This window comes from Anoplophora glabripennis, unplaced genomic scaffold (genome assembly GCF_000390285.2).
Source record: "Anoplophora glabripennis isolate ALB-LARVAE unplaced genomic scaffold, Agla_2.0 scaffold68, whole genome shotgun sequence".
NCBI lineage: Eukaryota > Metazoa > Arthropoda > Insecta > Coleoptera > Cerambycidae > Anoplophora > Anoplophora glabripennis.
The window spans coordinates 1162597-1177609 of NW_019416739.1; the positions used below are offsets into that span (position 1 = coordinate 1162597).

Genomic DNA, 15013 nt, shown 5'->3' on the forward strand with positions numbered 1-15013 from the left:
AGCAGGAGTTAAATGAAATGTCCGAAGAACTTGCTTTTTTAAAGTTTTGTGAACATTAGTTTTACCTACATTTAATTGTCTTGATACACTGCGAACACTTCATAATTTTGCATGTGTGGACTGATGAGAATCCTAAAGAAATACGTCAATAATGACATTACCTGATAACCACAGCAGTCAACATCTTGTTTTCATCGCCTACTGAACTCAAAGTATTAAATCAGACAAACACAGACCTGCAAATGATGCCAGTTATATACCTAAAGACAACAAACGAACTCAAAACTACAAACGCAAAACCTTTAAATTTAAAACAATATAGGTAACTACCAACAATGTGAAAACAAAACGAATTAAATTAAAGTACCTATATTCAGGACCTATCAATTTTAATTAATAAGTAAGTAGTTAGGTATCTAACTACCTAAAGAAAACAAACACGAAACAAAAATGCGACTATGATGTTTTAAATGATTCATAATAAGAAAAAAACAAACAAATTATTAAAACTCAATGAAATAAAAGTATGTTTGCAAGTATCTATGTATGTTCCGACTACCTAAAGACAACAAATACAAAACAAAAATGTGACCTTAAAATATCGAACGCAATTATAACTCCAACAACACCCAGAAAGAAAACACAGTCATCAATCGTCACCTCCATTCGCTCCAAGTCAGTTTATTAAAGGATCACGCGTTATCGTTCGGCTTATTAGCTAAACAGTAGGCAAGACGGTGCGGGGGGAGGGTCGGCGATCGCATCACGCGAAGCGAGGCGCTTGAATTTTATTCTCGCGTCCGTAATTTTTTTGCGATTACTCATAAGATATTCATTTAAATTATATGGTGTAAAAGAGTAAAATAATGTGCATGGAATGCTTAAAGCCTCTAACTTATTTAAAAATGATAAGGATTAATACCGTATTTGTGTATAAAAAAAATGGTCAAATACCCTTCATCAATACGGTATAAATATACAAGATGTGAATATTAGTGCTGAAATTAAAACAACTTTAATTTATTTTTTTATTAAAAATAATAAAAAATACTTATCAAGGAACTATCAACTTACATACTACTCAGACATTTAGACAAGTTCTACACATTATATGGCAAAAAATACTAAGTAATCTTCATACTGCCCATATTTTAATATAGTCAACTTCCAAAGCGCTATCTTCATTCCACGTATTCTTCCACTTATCCTTTTCATTGTAAAACTTCCTTACGCTTAAGCGCTCTGCATTTTTCCAAGGTTTGGTTCCATCATTCATATCTTGAAAATTAAAACCACCCACACCAACACCGATGGTTAAATACATCTAAAAAAATTGTAATTAAATAAAACATCAGTGAGCTCATTTGAAAATTTGTTTCAAATACGAGTACACCGATGCTGATAAAATTTTCAAATCGTTCTACACAAACAGTTATGAATATGTTTCAAATTCGACTATTTTGGAAAATGGCGAAGGCAGAGGTAAATGATAGTCGCACGCATAGGTGCCAGAGACGTGTACGAAAGACTAGAGGGGTGTTACTGCGTCATTGCCTCCATTTCGACCACTGTACGACATCGACGCAAACCGCCTCAATTGCAGCGACGCATTTGCTGAGCCACCACGGAATATATTGAAAGTGAAGAAAGGCAAAACGTTCGGAAGCAATTGGATGTGACCAGTCATAGAGTACACTAGAGGATGTCTGAGAAGACCACCATTGTCCAAGATGCGATTTCGACCGTTCTGTGACGCCATTATCGATACCAATACACCACTATATGTAGATTCAATTTAAAACTATTTTTGTCGTTATTAACTTCTATAAAATCTACGCCGGTGGTTTCAATTGAAAAACAGAACGAATTGTGAACCTTAATCAGTCTGCTATTATCTTACAGCTGTTAGTAGTTTAAAATTTGTTTTGGATTGAATCTATGGTGTCATTCTGATACAGAAATGGCAGATTTATTGTTGATACATTAGCTAAGACACGACAAGGATAGGTCAAAGATATATTAACATTTCTAAGGAATCTTTAACGTCTCTCTCTCTCTCTTATCATGTTAAAAATCGATTATGTTTCGAATACGCTCATCAATACGCTCAAAAGTAACATTCAGAACACAAATGTATCAACGACAGACCTCTGCAACATCCGTAGCAATCTGCAACATATAAAATGACTTGAAACAATCGCCGATCTTTCCAAATTTCGACTGTCGAGCCGGCAGGATGAGGGGAAGCACGCTAAATGTCCCCATTCCATCAAGTGATGACGACCTATGTGAAAGGCTCCCCTGAGATCGCCGACGAGGGACGAGGAAAATAAAAATTACGTTCCACTTCCGAAATTTTCGCGGAATGGATTGAGCTCAGAATTTATCTCTCACCAGACCTTCGGGTCAATATTAATTCTGTTAAGTTTCAGATACCAAACCTCAACCAAACAAACTAATCAGCCAGAATGGAGTGACAATAAACCAGACTTCACAGTAGCAGATGAATCGGAATCCACCTCGCTGGTGAACGAACGTGCACAATTATCATTTGCACTTAGTTAGGGAATCTAGTCCTGGTCAGAGTGTGACTCGCCTACAAAAAGAATTCAAAATTGCTGCTATTCTGTAAGCTAAATAAAAGCCTAAATAAACTGCACATTTATACCACTTCTTGAGTTAGTTCTCTACAAAAAATACACAAAAGTCAAGCTCGAACGCTGTCAGCTATACACAAAAAACAAAGCTTCTTACAAGCTTTCGTACAGGAACTCTACGGAGTCCGTACAGAATGCATAAACATTAGTGAATAAGGACAGTGATTTTCAGACACGCGAACCAAAACTTCTTTTCCAAAATGTCCTAAGTTAACTCACAACAAATTAGATCGAGGACACTCCACCAGAGTATCGTGAACTCGCGATGACGGAGGATCGGAAATCTTATTTTCCCTTGATGATGGCACCCAACCCCACCATGATACTACGACCCCTTATTGATACTCAGAGGAAAGACTGACAGGTCTCTTCAACCGGGAGCTAGCGGAAATGGGGCAAATCCTAGTCCTGGCGCCCAACGTGGGGCTGCACCAGAGGACAGACAACCTACCTCGCAACAAGGCGATGCTACATGAAGCAGAGACCTACGTCGTTCCACGAATAATAGACTTGACCCTCCGTTTACCCCTAGAATATACCACATACCATGTGAATGCGGGAAGGATTATATAAGTGCGACGAACAGATCGGTTATTACAAGAAAGAAAAAACATGAAAGAGCCTCAAGGTTCAATCAGACTGAAAAATCTGCAATTTCCCAACATGCGTTAGATGGACATACAATAAATTCTGAAGACATCCAGGTACTTGTGAGAACAACAGGGTTTTACGACCTGGTGAGATGTAAAGCATTGGACATCGGATAGTATCCAAATAATATGAATCACGAAGAAGGTTTGAGTAGAACCTGGTTAACTCTAAAGAATAAGCAAAGCATATGCAACGATACGAGCGATACCGGCGATATCAGCGACCACATCCACCAACCTACTAAAAACTAAAATGGCACCTGCTGGTTAATACCTAACAGCAAACAGTGGCTGGTAAACCTGCCTAATATGATTGCTACTTTATATCTCTAATCACTTCATTTCGTTTACTTACTCACCTCTTTGTCAAATGGTGCTAAGGATGATCCGCGTCTCCATCGTTTGGTATGACCTTCATTCACTAATTTAGAAAATCCATCGGCTGGAGGATAAATGCTGCCATACATGTGGTCATCCACGCTTACGGTTATGCTCTCTGAAGGAAAACATCTTGTTATCCGGATTATTTCGCGCATATACAAACGTTCACTTACCTGGTTTCCAAGTGACGACAAATTTATGAAATTCATCCGACCAGTTTTTATCCCGCGTCCTAACTGACTTCATTCCGGCCTCTCTGGCAGCATTGCTAGCACCTAGTATTACACCTCCGTGTAAGACTTGATTCAGTTTGTCATTTCCTGGAGCAAAGGCTATTCTAATTTGACCGGATTCATAGTTGGATCCGTATTCTTCATACAATGGATTAAGGTATAGTTCTAAAAATTAAATATATGATTGATGTTTATATTATATTATTAAATAAATAATAATGCAAATGTAGTTTAGAAAGAACAAACACCATTTTCAATAATCAAAATCTTTGAAATGAAAACTGTTAAAACTGGTTGAAAGAGTAGCGATGAATCAATAGAAATTAAGGTAACACACGGAAACGCATAGTCATGCACCAAACAGAAGTCAGCGGTGCCAAAAAGTTTTCATCGAATCAATGAGGTAAGTCAGTAGGTGTTAAAAAATATTCTATTTGCATAAAATATATCCGGAAATCGAGTTTTCACCCCTGGATGTATTTACTCTTCAGACATCCTTTCCGAACTTATAAAATAAAATTGTTTTTCGAGAAACGATCGATTTCAAGAAGCAGCAAATTTTAAAGAGTGATTTCTCTCGCACAAAGTAATAATTCCCAAAACAAGTCCTAATCCATCTATACATGTTGTGAAGGATTGTTGTGTATGCGCTAAACGAAGATAGATAGAGAAAACTGATAGAAGTTTATTTTCAAAGTAAATATAGTGGTGTAAACAAATCCTATCTAATTTGATTGGTTTTCGATATATCAGGAGGGTTTCTCGTTTGTTATGATTATACAACATTTTTCTGTAGAACACAGTGTCGTTTTTATTGTTTTATTATTTTTATATTTTCGAAGAAATGCAACTGAAATATATTATTTACAATTCATTATATGTTTATGACAATGTTTGCATTTCCACAATACAATATAATTTAGTCGTATATTACCATTTAATTTTGGACTCGTATAACCATTTATTCAGTTATTTTCATCACATCTAATAGAAGATTCAATGTATGGTACCATGGTTACAAGTTACATCTGGGGTACCCCAAAACCCGCTGTTTGGTCTTCTACTGTTTATAAACTTTATAAATGCTTGCAGTTTGGAACTAGTGGTCTATTCTTTTATATGCAAATGACTACAAATTATTTACACGTATTAAAGACTTCAGTGATTGTTTAAAGCTACAGGAAGATTTTAAAAAATTAAATAATTGGTGCGTAATGTTTCGATTTCTAAAAAAATTCATATGGAATTCAATTAAAATTAAATGATTATATACTGAACAAATATAATCAGATACCTTGATTTTGAAATTCCAGAAATAGCAATAATGTGATATTATTTTTTTATGTTTTTTTTAGGTCAAAATTAGAATATGCTCCAGCCGTATGCAATTCGGGTAACTGAATTAATAAAAATTAAGCTAAAAACCCTCAGAAATCCTTTTATAAATACTTACTGTACCTAAAATCCTATTCAATAGATTCCAAATAAACGACTTGGAACCTCGCTGTAAGTACTTTTCAGCCAATTTCTTATGTAAGTGGTTAAGCAAAGAAATAGATTTCTTACTGATCTACGTCCATTTCTATACAAGTTTCTTTTTTTGCGGACTCCTCAAACCAATATATTACGATTTTACACAGGATACTATAGCTATTTTCTGTTCTAGTTCTAGTATAACAAAGCGTATTTCGTTAGATGCTAAATAGTTCTTTTTACGATCCTCTTTTGTTAAGGAATTTGATGGATCTGTCAGACTATGATTATTTTTTAATTCCATTTTTATTATGTTTGTTTTTATGCTTTTATTGGATTCGTCTGTTAACTTAAATAAATAAATAAAATTGGTGAATTTATGATTTTAAACGGCTGTATACGATCCCAAAAAAATTTGCGAATAGATGCGGCATGAGAAATGGAGTCAACATCGTAAACAAATTTTTGTAAAATCCTTATAGTTTCCGAGACAAAAATTATTGTAGTAGTATTTATTGTTATAAAATTTGTAGTGGTTTCAAGCATTACATCGCTAGACAACCATAGCCTCTAGCGTCATTCGCAATACGCGTGGAAAGTCACGTGGCCTCAGCGACCCCGAATACTGAAATCCAATTTTATAATCGTCGTTGCGATAGTGTTTACAATAGTTTTTTTTTAGTAATTATTACTAATAGAAGATGTTTATATTTAGCTGTTAATAATTACGTTTGAAATCAAGAAAGCTAGAAATACCTGGATATATCCAGTCGCCTCTCGGTAACTTCGCTAGAATTTCTATTTTTCCATATTTAAAACTAAACTTATTTTTGGTAGAAATTTGTGATGATATTACAGGCGGCAAAATGAATCCAGCATCATATCTTTTTCTACAAGCAGGAGTTCCAGTTGTAGCCGTACAACTGCAATAAAAAAATTACGTCAACTAAATTACTTATGTTTATTAATAGTAGTAAATAGTAAAGTTCATTGAAGATTTGTAACAATGTAACACTCTCGAAGAGAAATATATTCTCGTTAAATGTTAATACTGAAATCTTAAACTTACTTCTCATTAAAGTCATAACCTTTTGGCCACGTCACGAACCCATTTCCAAAATGTTCTTCACTTAATATAGGCCTTATTTTGAGCTTTCCATTGTTGTCTTGTAAACATTGTGGCAGATTCATGTACATGACAAACTCATAATCCTTAAAGTAAATATAATAAAATTATAAAAAAAACGAATATTAAAATAATGTAATACAGGGTAATGAACGTAATATTAGACGTTACAGAAAAGAAAATCATTTTAATTTTATTATTTGCAGATGGAGGTCTTCTAATATGTTTTGGTTAATGAAAATAGTGTGACATTAGCATTATGGTTAGAACTTAGGCGCGTTGGATATTATCTACAGGATAATCAAAATCAGCGTAAAAAACAGTCAATTCTTAATTATTATAATACAAGTTAACAAGCTTTCACCATATTCTCAAGTATGATTAAAATTTGCATCATTCTGTATAAGACTCCTTTTACTTATTTCTGTTAATTGTTCTTTTTTTAACTCTCTTATTTGCAGAATACTACTTATATTAATAATAAATCATAGAATGCTATGGAAATCACAAATACTTCTTTGCAAACAGTTATTAAAATTTTTCTAAGGAATAGAAAATGATGAGCATACAAATACCATCCATGAAATGAGAAAAAAGGATTTGCTGGTCTAATCGACCCCGTAGATCCAAAAATAAGCAACCTTTGTTCACGTATGGGGATACAAAATTGTCACTACGTCAGGTATTAATTATTTTATACCCAGTTTTAGGTACTTGGACCATCGAACCCAAATCTATACTTACAGGCGCATCCGCATATTTCTGTTCTATCGTCCAAAATTTACTATTTAATAAATTATCATCAAAATTCTCATTGAATATCAAATCCCCTGCACAAATGTTCGTAACATTTGGGTTTGATTTCGTACTAGAACAGACTTTATTCCTAACATCTATGGATATACTTTCATCAATCAGTTCTAAAAAATTATATATTTATGTATATTAATCACGTCGGTAACTCTAAATTTTACGTTACCTTTCACCACAAACACCTGATCATCATTTGTGTAGCCTAGCTTGGTTCTTCCATCAAAGTAATCTACGTACGTCCAGTAGTACAAGACATCACCCTCTTTTAGCTTAGTGTAAGGATCGATAAAAGTCCACCTTCCATTTTTTGCTTTGGTTATATCCCTGGAGAATGTGCCACCTTCTCTTCCATTCAGTTCCTCGTTCAGCTTGCCATGGAAAGCAAACAGTTTGATTCCTTCTTCATCTAAAAAAGTACACACATTTTTTGAGGTACTTGGCAATTGGCAATGGTACCCACTTTTTAAACAGTACACATGGTGTTTTGTAACGAATGGGCAATAGTGTAATGAGAGATTCTTTGAGTCGAAGCAGGCCGATCTAACCGAATTTACCTTAGTGCTAAAGTTAATAACAATCATATAAGGGTTCAAGGACGAACACGATTTTTGAAGCAAAATTTGGAATTTGCCTGTAATGATTTAGCACATTTTCACAAAAACAGATTTAAGATTTGAAATATTAGTTAGTGTTTGTCTTTCTTATTAGAAGAACGGTCTCCCATTCAACTGAGTTTTTCGGTAAAACGATACATTATAGCGATTTTCAACAAGCAAACATTTATGTAGAATTGTCCACGGAATCTAAAAATGAATCCCAATTGGGTCATTGGCGTAGAAGTTGGGGTAAAGAAATCCCACTTTACTACCCATTCCTACGCTACTGACCTACAAAAGTTTGTAAATTTTACAGTAAATTATGCTCATGTCTAAATGTGCACCACAACTATACACCATATTTGTATCAATTTTTATTTATTGAGTTCTATTTGTGGTTAAGGTTGATTCACTCGAACTGAAACACTATAGAAATTCTGCGTCAGTGTAATATTAAAAGAATTTATCCTTTTAAAACATTTATTTGCTACATTGCATTTTTGCAACCTACCTTCTGTTAACAGTTAAATTATTTTTATAACTATATGATTGTAAGAAAGACTACACCTGTTCCTTTTTTATAGACAAAAAAACAATTTTGTTTTTAAATTTATTTTGTCATTGTCACAAATAAAGTTAATCAATAATCAGAAAAATGCACTTAATTAAAAAATAAAGAATATTAAAGTTAATGTAACCTGTCCCAGAAATTAGATGGGAAAAATCTCAGTAACCATTCTTTGATATCATGACAATTAAAAACGATTTTTCAAATAATGAATTATTTGCAGATTTTTTTAAATTCGGTTTTTTAAAAATTTGTAATATTTGCGCTTTTCTTCATTTGTAATAATAAGTAGAAGCAAATAAAACAAAAACCAATGGCAATACAATTGCCTTCTCGAGTATTTGTTAATTAATTATTAACAATATTATCCACATCGTAGATATAAAGGGTGGACCATTAGTGTGAGGAAGTAAAATAACTCCCTTGTTATTCATAATACAGAAAAAAAGTTTATATAAAAGTTGTACAGAATCAAAAAACCTAAAGGACAAATTTAATTTGAAACCCACAGGGCGATGAGTAAAAACGGGACACGCCAAAAATATTACATTTTTTAAATGGGACACCCTGTATATTTTTAACATATGGATTTCTGAGAAAATTCTACATATGGTAATATACACAGTTTACATTTTAGTGCGGGGTTGCCAAGTTATGTAGAAAATTCTTCGAATTTTGGAAAATCATGACCTCTAAGAAGATTAACTTTCAACTACTAACACTTGGAGCAAAAATATTTGACAGAGTTATAGGCAAATGTTAGGCAAAGACTCCTATATTAGCTAATGTCGATATTTTTTATACAGTTTTTATAATACGGCGATCATTTTAAGGAAGTTCAAACTTGATTTTCTAAAATCAAGTATGTTCTACACCTAAAGTTGTTAGTTTTTAAGATACAGCAACATTTCTGGAAAAACCTAATTTTTATTATTTTCGGTCGCACGAAATGGCTTTGGAAAAAACTGTCACATTGTGTCAACCTGTCAGTTCATAATTTATCATTCCATTTCGAGTTAATTTTATTAGTTAATATTTATTTGTATTCTATTGGTATTCTATAAAATAATAAATAGTCAGGAATGTTGCTATATATCTTAAAAACTAACAATTTTAGACATAGAATAAATAAGAATTAATAAAAGTTGAAGTGGACCGATATGTGAACAATAAAATACAGTGGTCCATTTGAAAAAAATTTTAGAAAATCAAGTTTAAACTTTCTAAAAATGATCGTATTATAAAAAATGCCCTGTATAAAATATCGATATTAGCTAATATTGGAGCCTTTGTCTAACATTTACCTGTAACTCTAATTGTTTTGTTCCAAGTGGTGGGTACAAGGTGTTCCATTTAAAAAATGTAATATTTGGCGTGTCCAGTTTTTACTCATCACCTTGTATGCATCAAATTAATTTTATAGTTTAGGTTTCTTGATTCTGTTTAACATTTGCATAAACTTTTTTCTGTATTATGAGTAACAAGGGAGTTATTTTACTTGCTCACACTATTGGCCCACCCTGTATGTGGAAAACTAATTAGGTACTAAGAATTAGTATTCACTTCAAAGTTTTAAAAAAGTTTTGTGAGCAAGCGACAAATTAGGAAGTTGTGAAATAATACCCCAAGTTTATCTGCAGCATAATCAAGACTCTATGAGTCATCTCGTATATGTTGCATTTAAATATATTTTATTACACTGTTAGGTTAGGTATAGTTATTAATTAATATTACATTTACTCGCAAATACTTAAAATATTAAATATCAATAAAAAAATAATAATAAGGCTATTAATATAAAAGATTGACACTATTAACGAATTATCCTTGAAAATAATCAATATTATTATTTGCTAATAAACTAAAATTCTTATATATGTTCAAACCTGGAATGGACACCCTAAAGCCCTTGGGATACAGGGCCTCAATTTTGGCGTCGGGCACTGTGTAATCTGCATTTACAAAAACAATAACGTACAAAAGCAGCAAACAAATCATGTTCACTAACACTTGACTAACATCTAACCACTACTATAGTTTGACATTAGTAATGAAACATATTCTGTTCTTTATTCGACCACATTATTCTCGGGAAAACCAGGTTAACTATATGTAAATCAAATTATATTAGCACGCTATTGGGAACTCCATACTTCTCAGTAACACAAGCAAACATCGATAAGAAACTAAAAAACATTCACGATGTGCGTTTGAGTAACAGTAGTAAGCATTTACGTAATTTATAAATTCAGAGAAATGTGATTCCACAGCTTATTTCAATTATCTGTCTGACAATGAGAAAGCTATTTTATATAAAGAAGCACTCGAGGGAAATGAAGCGCCCACACTGAGAGACTTTTTGTAGAGGAAAGTTTTACTAGAAAGTTATGTTGCCTCAAGTCAACTTATTCACCCCAAGTAAACAACTTAACTTATACTAAACAAATGTACTTATTTCCTTTTAGTAAGTCGAATCGATTTTGTTACCATAAGTGGCCTCATTAACTCTGGCAGTGAGCTAATTCCGTCGCTGCTAATGAGTTAAACATTGTGTTTTACAGGGTGTTAATTTGTAAGCTAACTTTAAGGGGTTTTAGTGATTTTAAACCAAAAAGGCTATATGGACATGAGCCAAATGGACAAATTATTAGCCTAAATCATTCTGCATCAGTCTTTTTATTTTTCTAGAAAAAAATTAAATTCCAACACCCTGTATCTCGAAAATTATCGCTATGCGGACCCATGTTTAAATAACATTTTGGTTTAAACTCAAAGAATCACCCCTCAAAGTTTATGTGCATAATTAATACCCTGTATTCAGCGCTGGATTTACACTAGGGGCACTAGGGGCTACTGCCCAGGGCGGCAAATTCCCAGGGGCGGCAAAATTCAAAAATTTGGAAAAAGTAAAAACAGTAAAGAGTAAAGTACCTTAAATCTTAACGCTACGTGAAAAAGTAATATGGAAAAGTTGCTTGGAATTAAATTTTAGTTAATACTCGACATTCTGGGATATTCTAGGTCTCTACTTATTTTTTAATACTTTCGGAGAAGCCATTCTATTTAAAAAATATTGCTTTATTGAAAAACAGATACACAAGTTTGCATATTAATAATTTATTTTTTATACAGGGGGATCAAAAACCTCAAAAATATTAATCCAACATTTATTTTGAGAAAGTCAAAAAGGGAAGTCAAAAAGTATTCTAAACCCTCATCCATTTTGTGTAGAGTATGGGTAATGGGGCGGCATTTTTTACGGTGCCCAGGGCGGCACTAAGGGAAAATCCGACCATGTCCGTATTTTTTCCTAATATGCAAATGACCCTTTTATTTTATTTCATTCCCTACATTTGAGAAAGGTGACAAAAAACACACCATATGAATCTACAATTCGTTTACAGTATTTCAGTCTTACAAAATAAGTGAATACGCATAATGGCAATACCATGAAAATGAACTGAAATAGATTCTCCTAATAGTCCAAGAGACAGAGGCAAAAAAATTGTTTGAATTTACTAAGCTTAGTTTTTTTGATAGTTGATTACAGTAGTTGTGAACATAAACATAATGTCAAGCGATACTGAGAACAGGTGTCTCAGGTACACTATCAAAGTTGTCGTACCTACCGAGGTAATAAAATAAATTTACTAAGACTAAAAATCGTGATACAAATTCTATATTTCATATAAATGAAAGTTATGTCAATCAACTGAATGTGGCAACAGGGGGGGAACTCGAAATGTTAATTTCTCGACTACCGTGCCAAATTGATCTTCCTGGACTCTCAGCAACACTCTCACGAACTACTTTGATGTTTTGTGTTGAACGACTTGTTGAAGGATCGTCCAGAGTGTTTAAGATCTCTAACTGATCCAGTTTCCCAGAATTTTTCAATTAATCTCTTCACAATTAATCTCACGATGACTTTTTTTTCTTTGGCAACCTCTACCGCGCAAATGGCGCAAAATTCAGATCTTGCGTTAATTTTGGTACACCCGATACGTAGATAAACAAATATTAAAATTTTTCTTTTGCAAGACTGATTCGATCCAATCAAAAACTGATACCTTACATTAACACAGTACAATCGAGAATCATCCTGTATTTGATACATCTCATGCAAATGAAACGGTTATTATCTTGAAACCAAAATATTTATGTACCACCTAACCACATATAAAATAATTATTTATAATGAACGCATAATTAATCACATCACTACTTTGCTACTGTTACAGTAGTCACAGGTGTGTCTACTTTATAATTATGTTAGGCCTATGACACTGCCTGAGTTTAAGAATGTCATATTTTGTTAGGAGAGCAGCGTTAACCAATTTCGATAAGAAAAAGATGGGCAAGAGACAGTTAAGATGTCCCAGACTCGAAATTTGACAAAAATTAAATGATCAGTTTTAGAGATGTAGGGTGTTTTTTTCAATTTTTTTTATGCGTTTTCGGTTCAACGGTTTTATTATTTGGGATTGTTTACTTTTGTAAAAGATTTCTTAAACTTTTTAGATAGAATCCAGTAACGTTTACGATAACGTATGTAATTGTTAATTTTTTTAAAACTTACTTAAACTTTTCTTTCAAATAGTGTCACATGCGGTATTTACGCATAAAAAAAATAAAAAACAAATATCCACCGAAAATTATTTTTTTCGATATCACTACTTTTTAATACTTCTAATAGACGTTTTCCAGAAGGACATGTCTGCATTTGCCATGTTATTGATCTATTAATTTCCCTGGTTTACCCTGATTATTGACAAATTGGCCACTTACTTATTTTCTTATACCTTTTTCATTCGAACAGTCTACATTTGTCGGATCAAAGCTTTAAAGAGACAAGCTTTCCATAAATATAAAGGATTATTTAAAAATACAAATTTTAAAATAATGAAATTGAAATAAAATCAAAATATTTCTTACAAAATATACAGGGTGTAACTTTGAGCGGGGGTCATATTTATAGAGAGGCTTGCTTTGACCTTTAGAAACACGTATCAATAGTTTATTTTTTCAAATTCCGTCGTAAAAACTTAATTTTTTTTAAACCATTTTTTAGTAATTTTCGTATCCGGCCGCTGAGAAGCTAGTGTAACCTCAAATAACGGTGTGCTTTGTTGAGTGGGTGTTCGCCACACAAACGGTACTTAACAATTAATCTAGCAAAAAACTGTAGCAGTAATCAATAATAATAAATTAAATACACAAAAATAGATAGTCTGTTGATGACTTCCAGAGATGAAAAACATTCAAATTCACAATTAGATGTACTCATACATGAGTAACTAAATATTTATTTATTCTTATGGATGTATGTACTGTCTCCAAATGCGGAACAACTACTACACTAACGCCCTGCGCTTCGTCACCGTTGACTCGCACGTACTATCTCCCTTCGCATGCATTGTAGGTTGCCTACAATTCATGTATTCGTAAAACGTGAATATTACAGTGGCGGCGTACACTAGTATTAAACTGCATTTTAAAAAACTAATTATAAGTAGACTATTTATTTGATAAAAAAAAAAGAACTTTAGATTCGTATTCAGGAGAACACGTATTATTACCCCTGAAAAATTGACCCCCACTTAAAGTTATACCCTGTATGTGAAATTGAGAAAAATGTAGATTATATGGAACCAGTCATACATTCAAAGAGTTAAGACAATTTAGGAATTCAAGGTTTATGGTATACAAATTAAAATAATCTTTTTGTTGATGCTCCTAAAAAAAAATTTGTGAAAGCTATATGAGATTGGAAAATCGCGCGTTTTTTATTTGTTAATTAACAGACAGATTTTAAAATGAATAATTATTTATTAGTCCTAAACTCTATCATATTTCTTTTTTGTGTACGTTTGAAATATCTATTATAATTTAAAGTTGTCTGAAAAGTATAGAAATTATTTAGTAAAGTACAAATTGATGTATATGTACAGGCTGTCTTTATAATAGTTGAGGAAAATGAAATGGATTCATCAGATGATTTTGAAAGGTGTGTTTTATATGAAAAGTTTTTATTCTAACCTTCCCTAAGAATTTATAGTCTCTTAAAAGTGAATGTTGAAATCAAGTTCCCATGGCTCTTTTCAAAATGGGCTCGAATTAAAAGTTCTAATTTTACATGGATACAGTACTGTTAGAATACCACTTTCTTGACTTATTCGACTCGTCACAATAATACAACTCTTATACATTTATTACTGGAATTTTTAAATACCTAAAAATTTTTGAAATAAAAATTATTTTGGACGGCCCTGTACAAAATACGACTTTTTTTCTCTCTGCGGACTTCAAAATATCTTTTAATATTCCCACAAAAAAAATAAATTTGTAAGTTTTCGATCTTATGATTCTCCAAACAAAAATTATCGTTAACAGGTTTCTGTCATTTTAATTATCAGCCATTATTACCGGTTTATTTAACTGTTTCGTATCATACAAGGTTAGCTGGTGTTGTGATAATCTTGTAAGCCTCATCATATTTGTACCTTCCCGGTTTTT

At 32.6% G+C, this 15013-nt stretch overlaps 1 protein-coding gene across 1 annotated transcript; it reads right to left on the reverse strand.

The window, feature by feature from the left end:
- Positions 1-1014: 1014 nt before the first annotated feature.
- Positions 1015-10677, reverse strand: LOC108905219 (beta-1,3-glucan-binding protein-like). Its single transcript, XM_018708009.2, has 8 exons — positions 10384-10677; positions 7500-7739; positions 7265-7440; positions 6464-6606; positions 6151-6317; positions 3862-4086; positions 3667-3803; positions 1015-1324 (listed from the first exon to the last, which is right to left on the reverse strand). The coding sequence occupies exons 1-8, from the start codon at positions 10493-10495 to the stop codon at positions 1136-1138; spliced, it is 1389 nt and encodes a 462-aa protein (XP_018563525.1). The 5' UTR covers positions 10496-10677; the 3' UTR covers positions 1015-1135.
- Between the last annotated feature and the right edge of the window lie 4336 nt (positions 10678-15013).

What these genes read in the sequence shown, in the direction of transcription:
- LOC108905219 (XM_018708009.2), bottom strand. Translation starts at nt 10,495, where the DNA reads ATGATTTGTTTGCTGCTTTTGTACGTTATTGTTTTTGTAAATGCAGAT. An exon ending in GGTTATGACTTTAATGAGAA is followed by an intron (nt 6,318 to 6,463) that starts GTAAGTTTAAGA and finishes TTTTTATTGCAG; the next exon opens with TTGTACGGCTACAACTGGAA. An exon ending in TAGCACCATTTGACAAAGAG is followed by an intron (nt 1,325 to 3,666) that starts GTGAGTAAGTAA and finishes CAATTTTTTTAG; the next exon opens with ATGTATTTAACCATCGGTGT.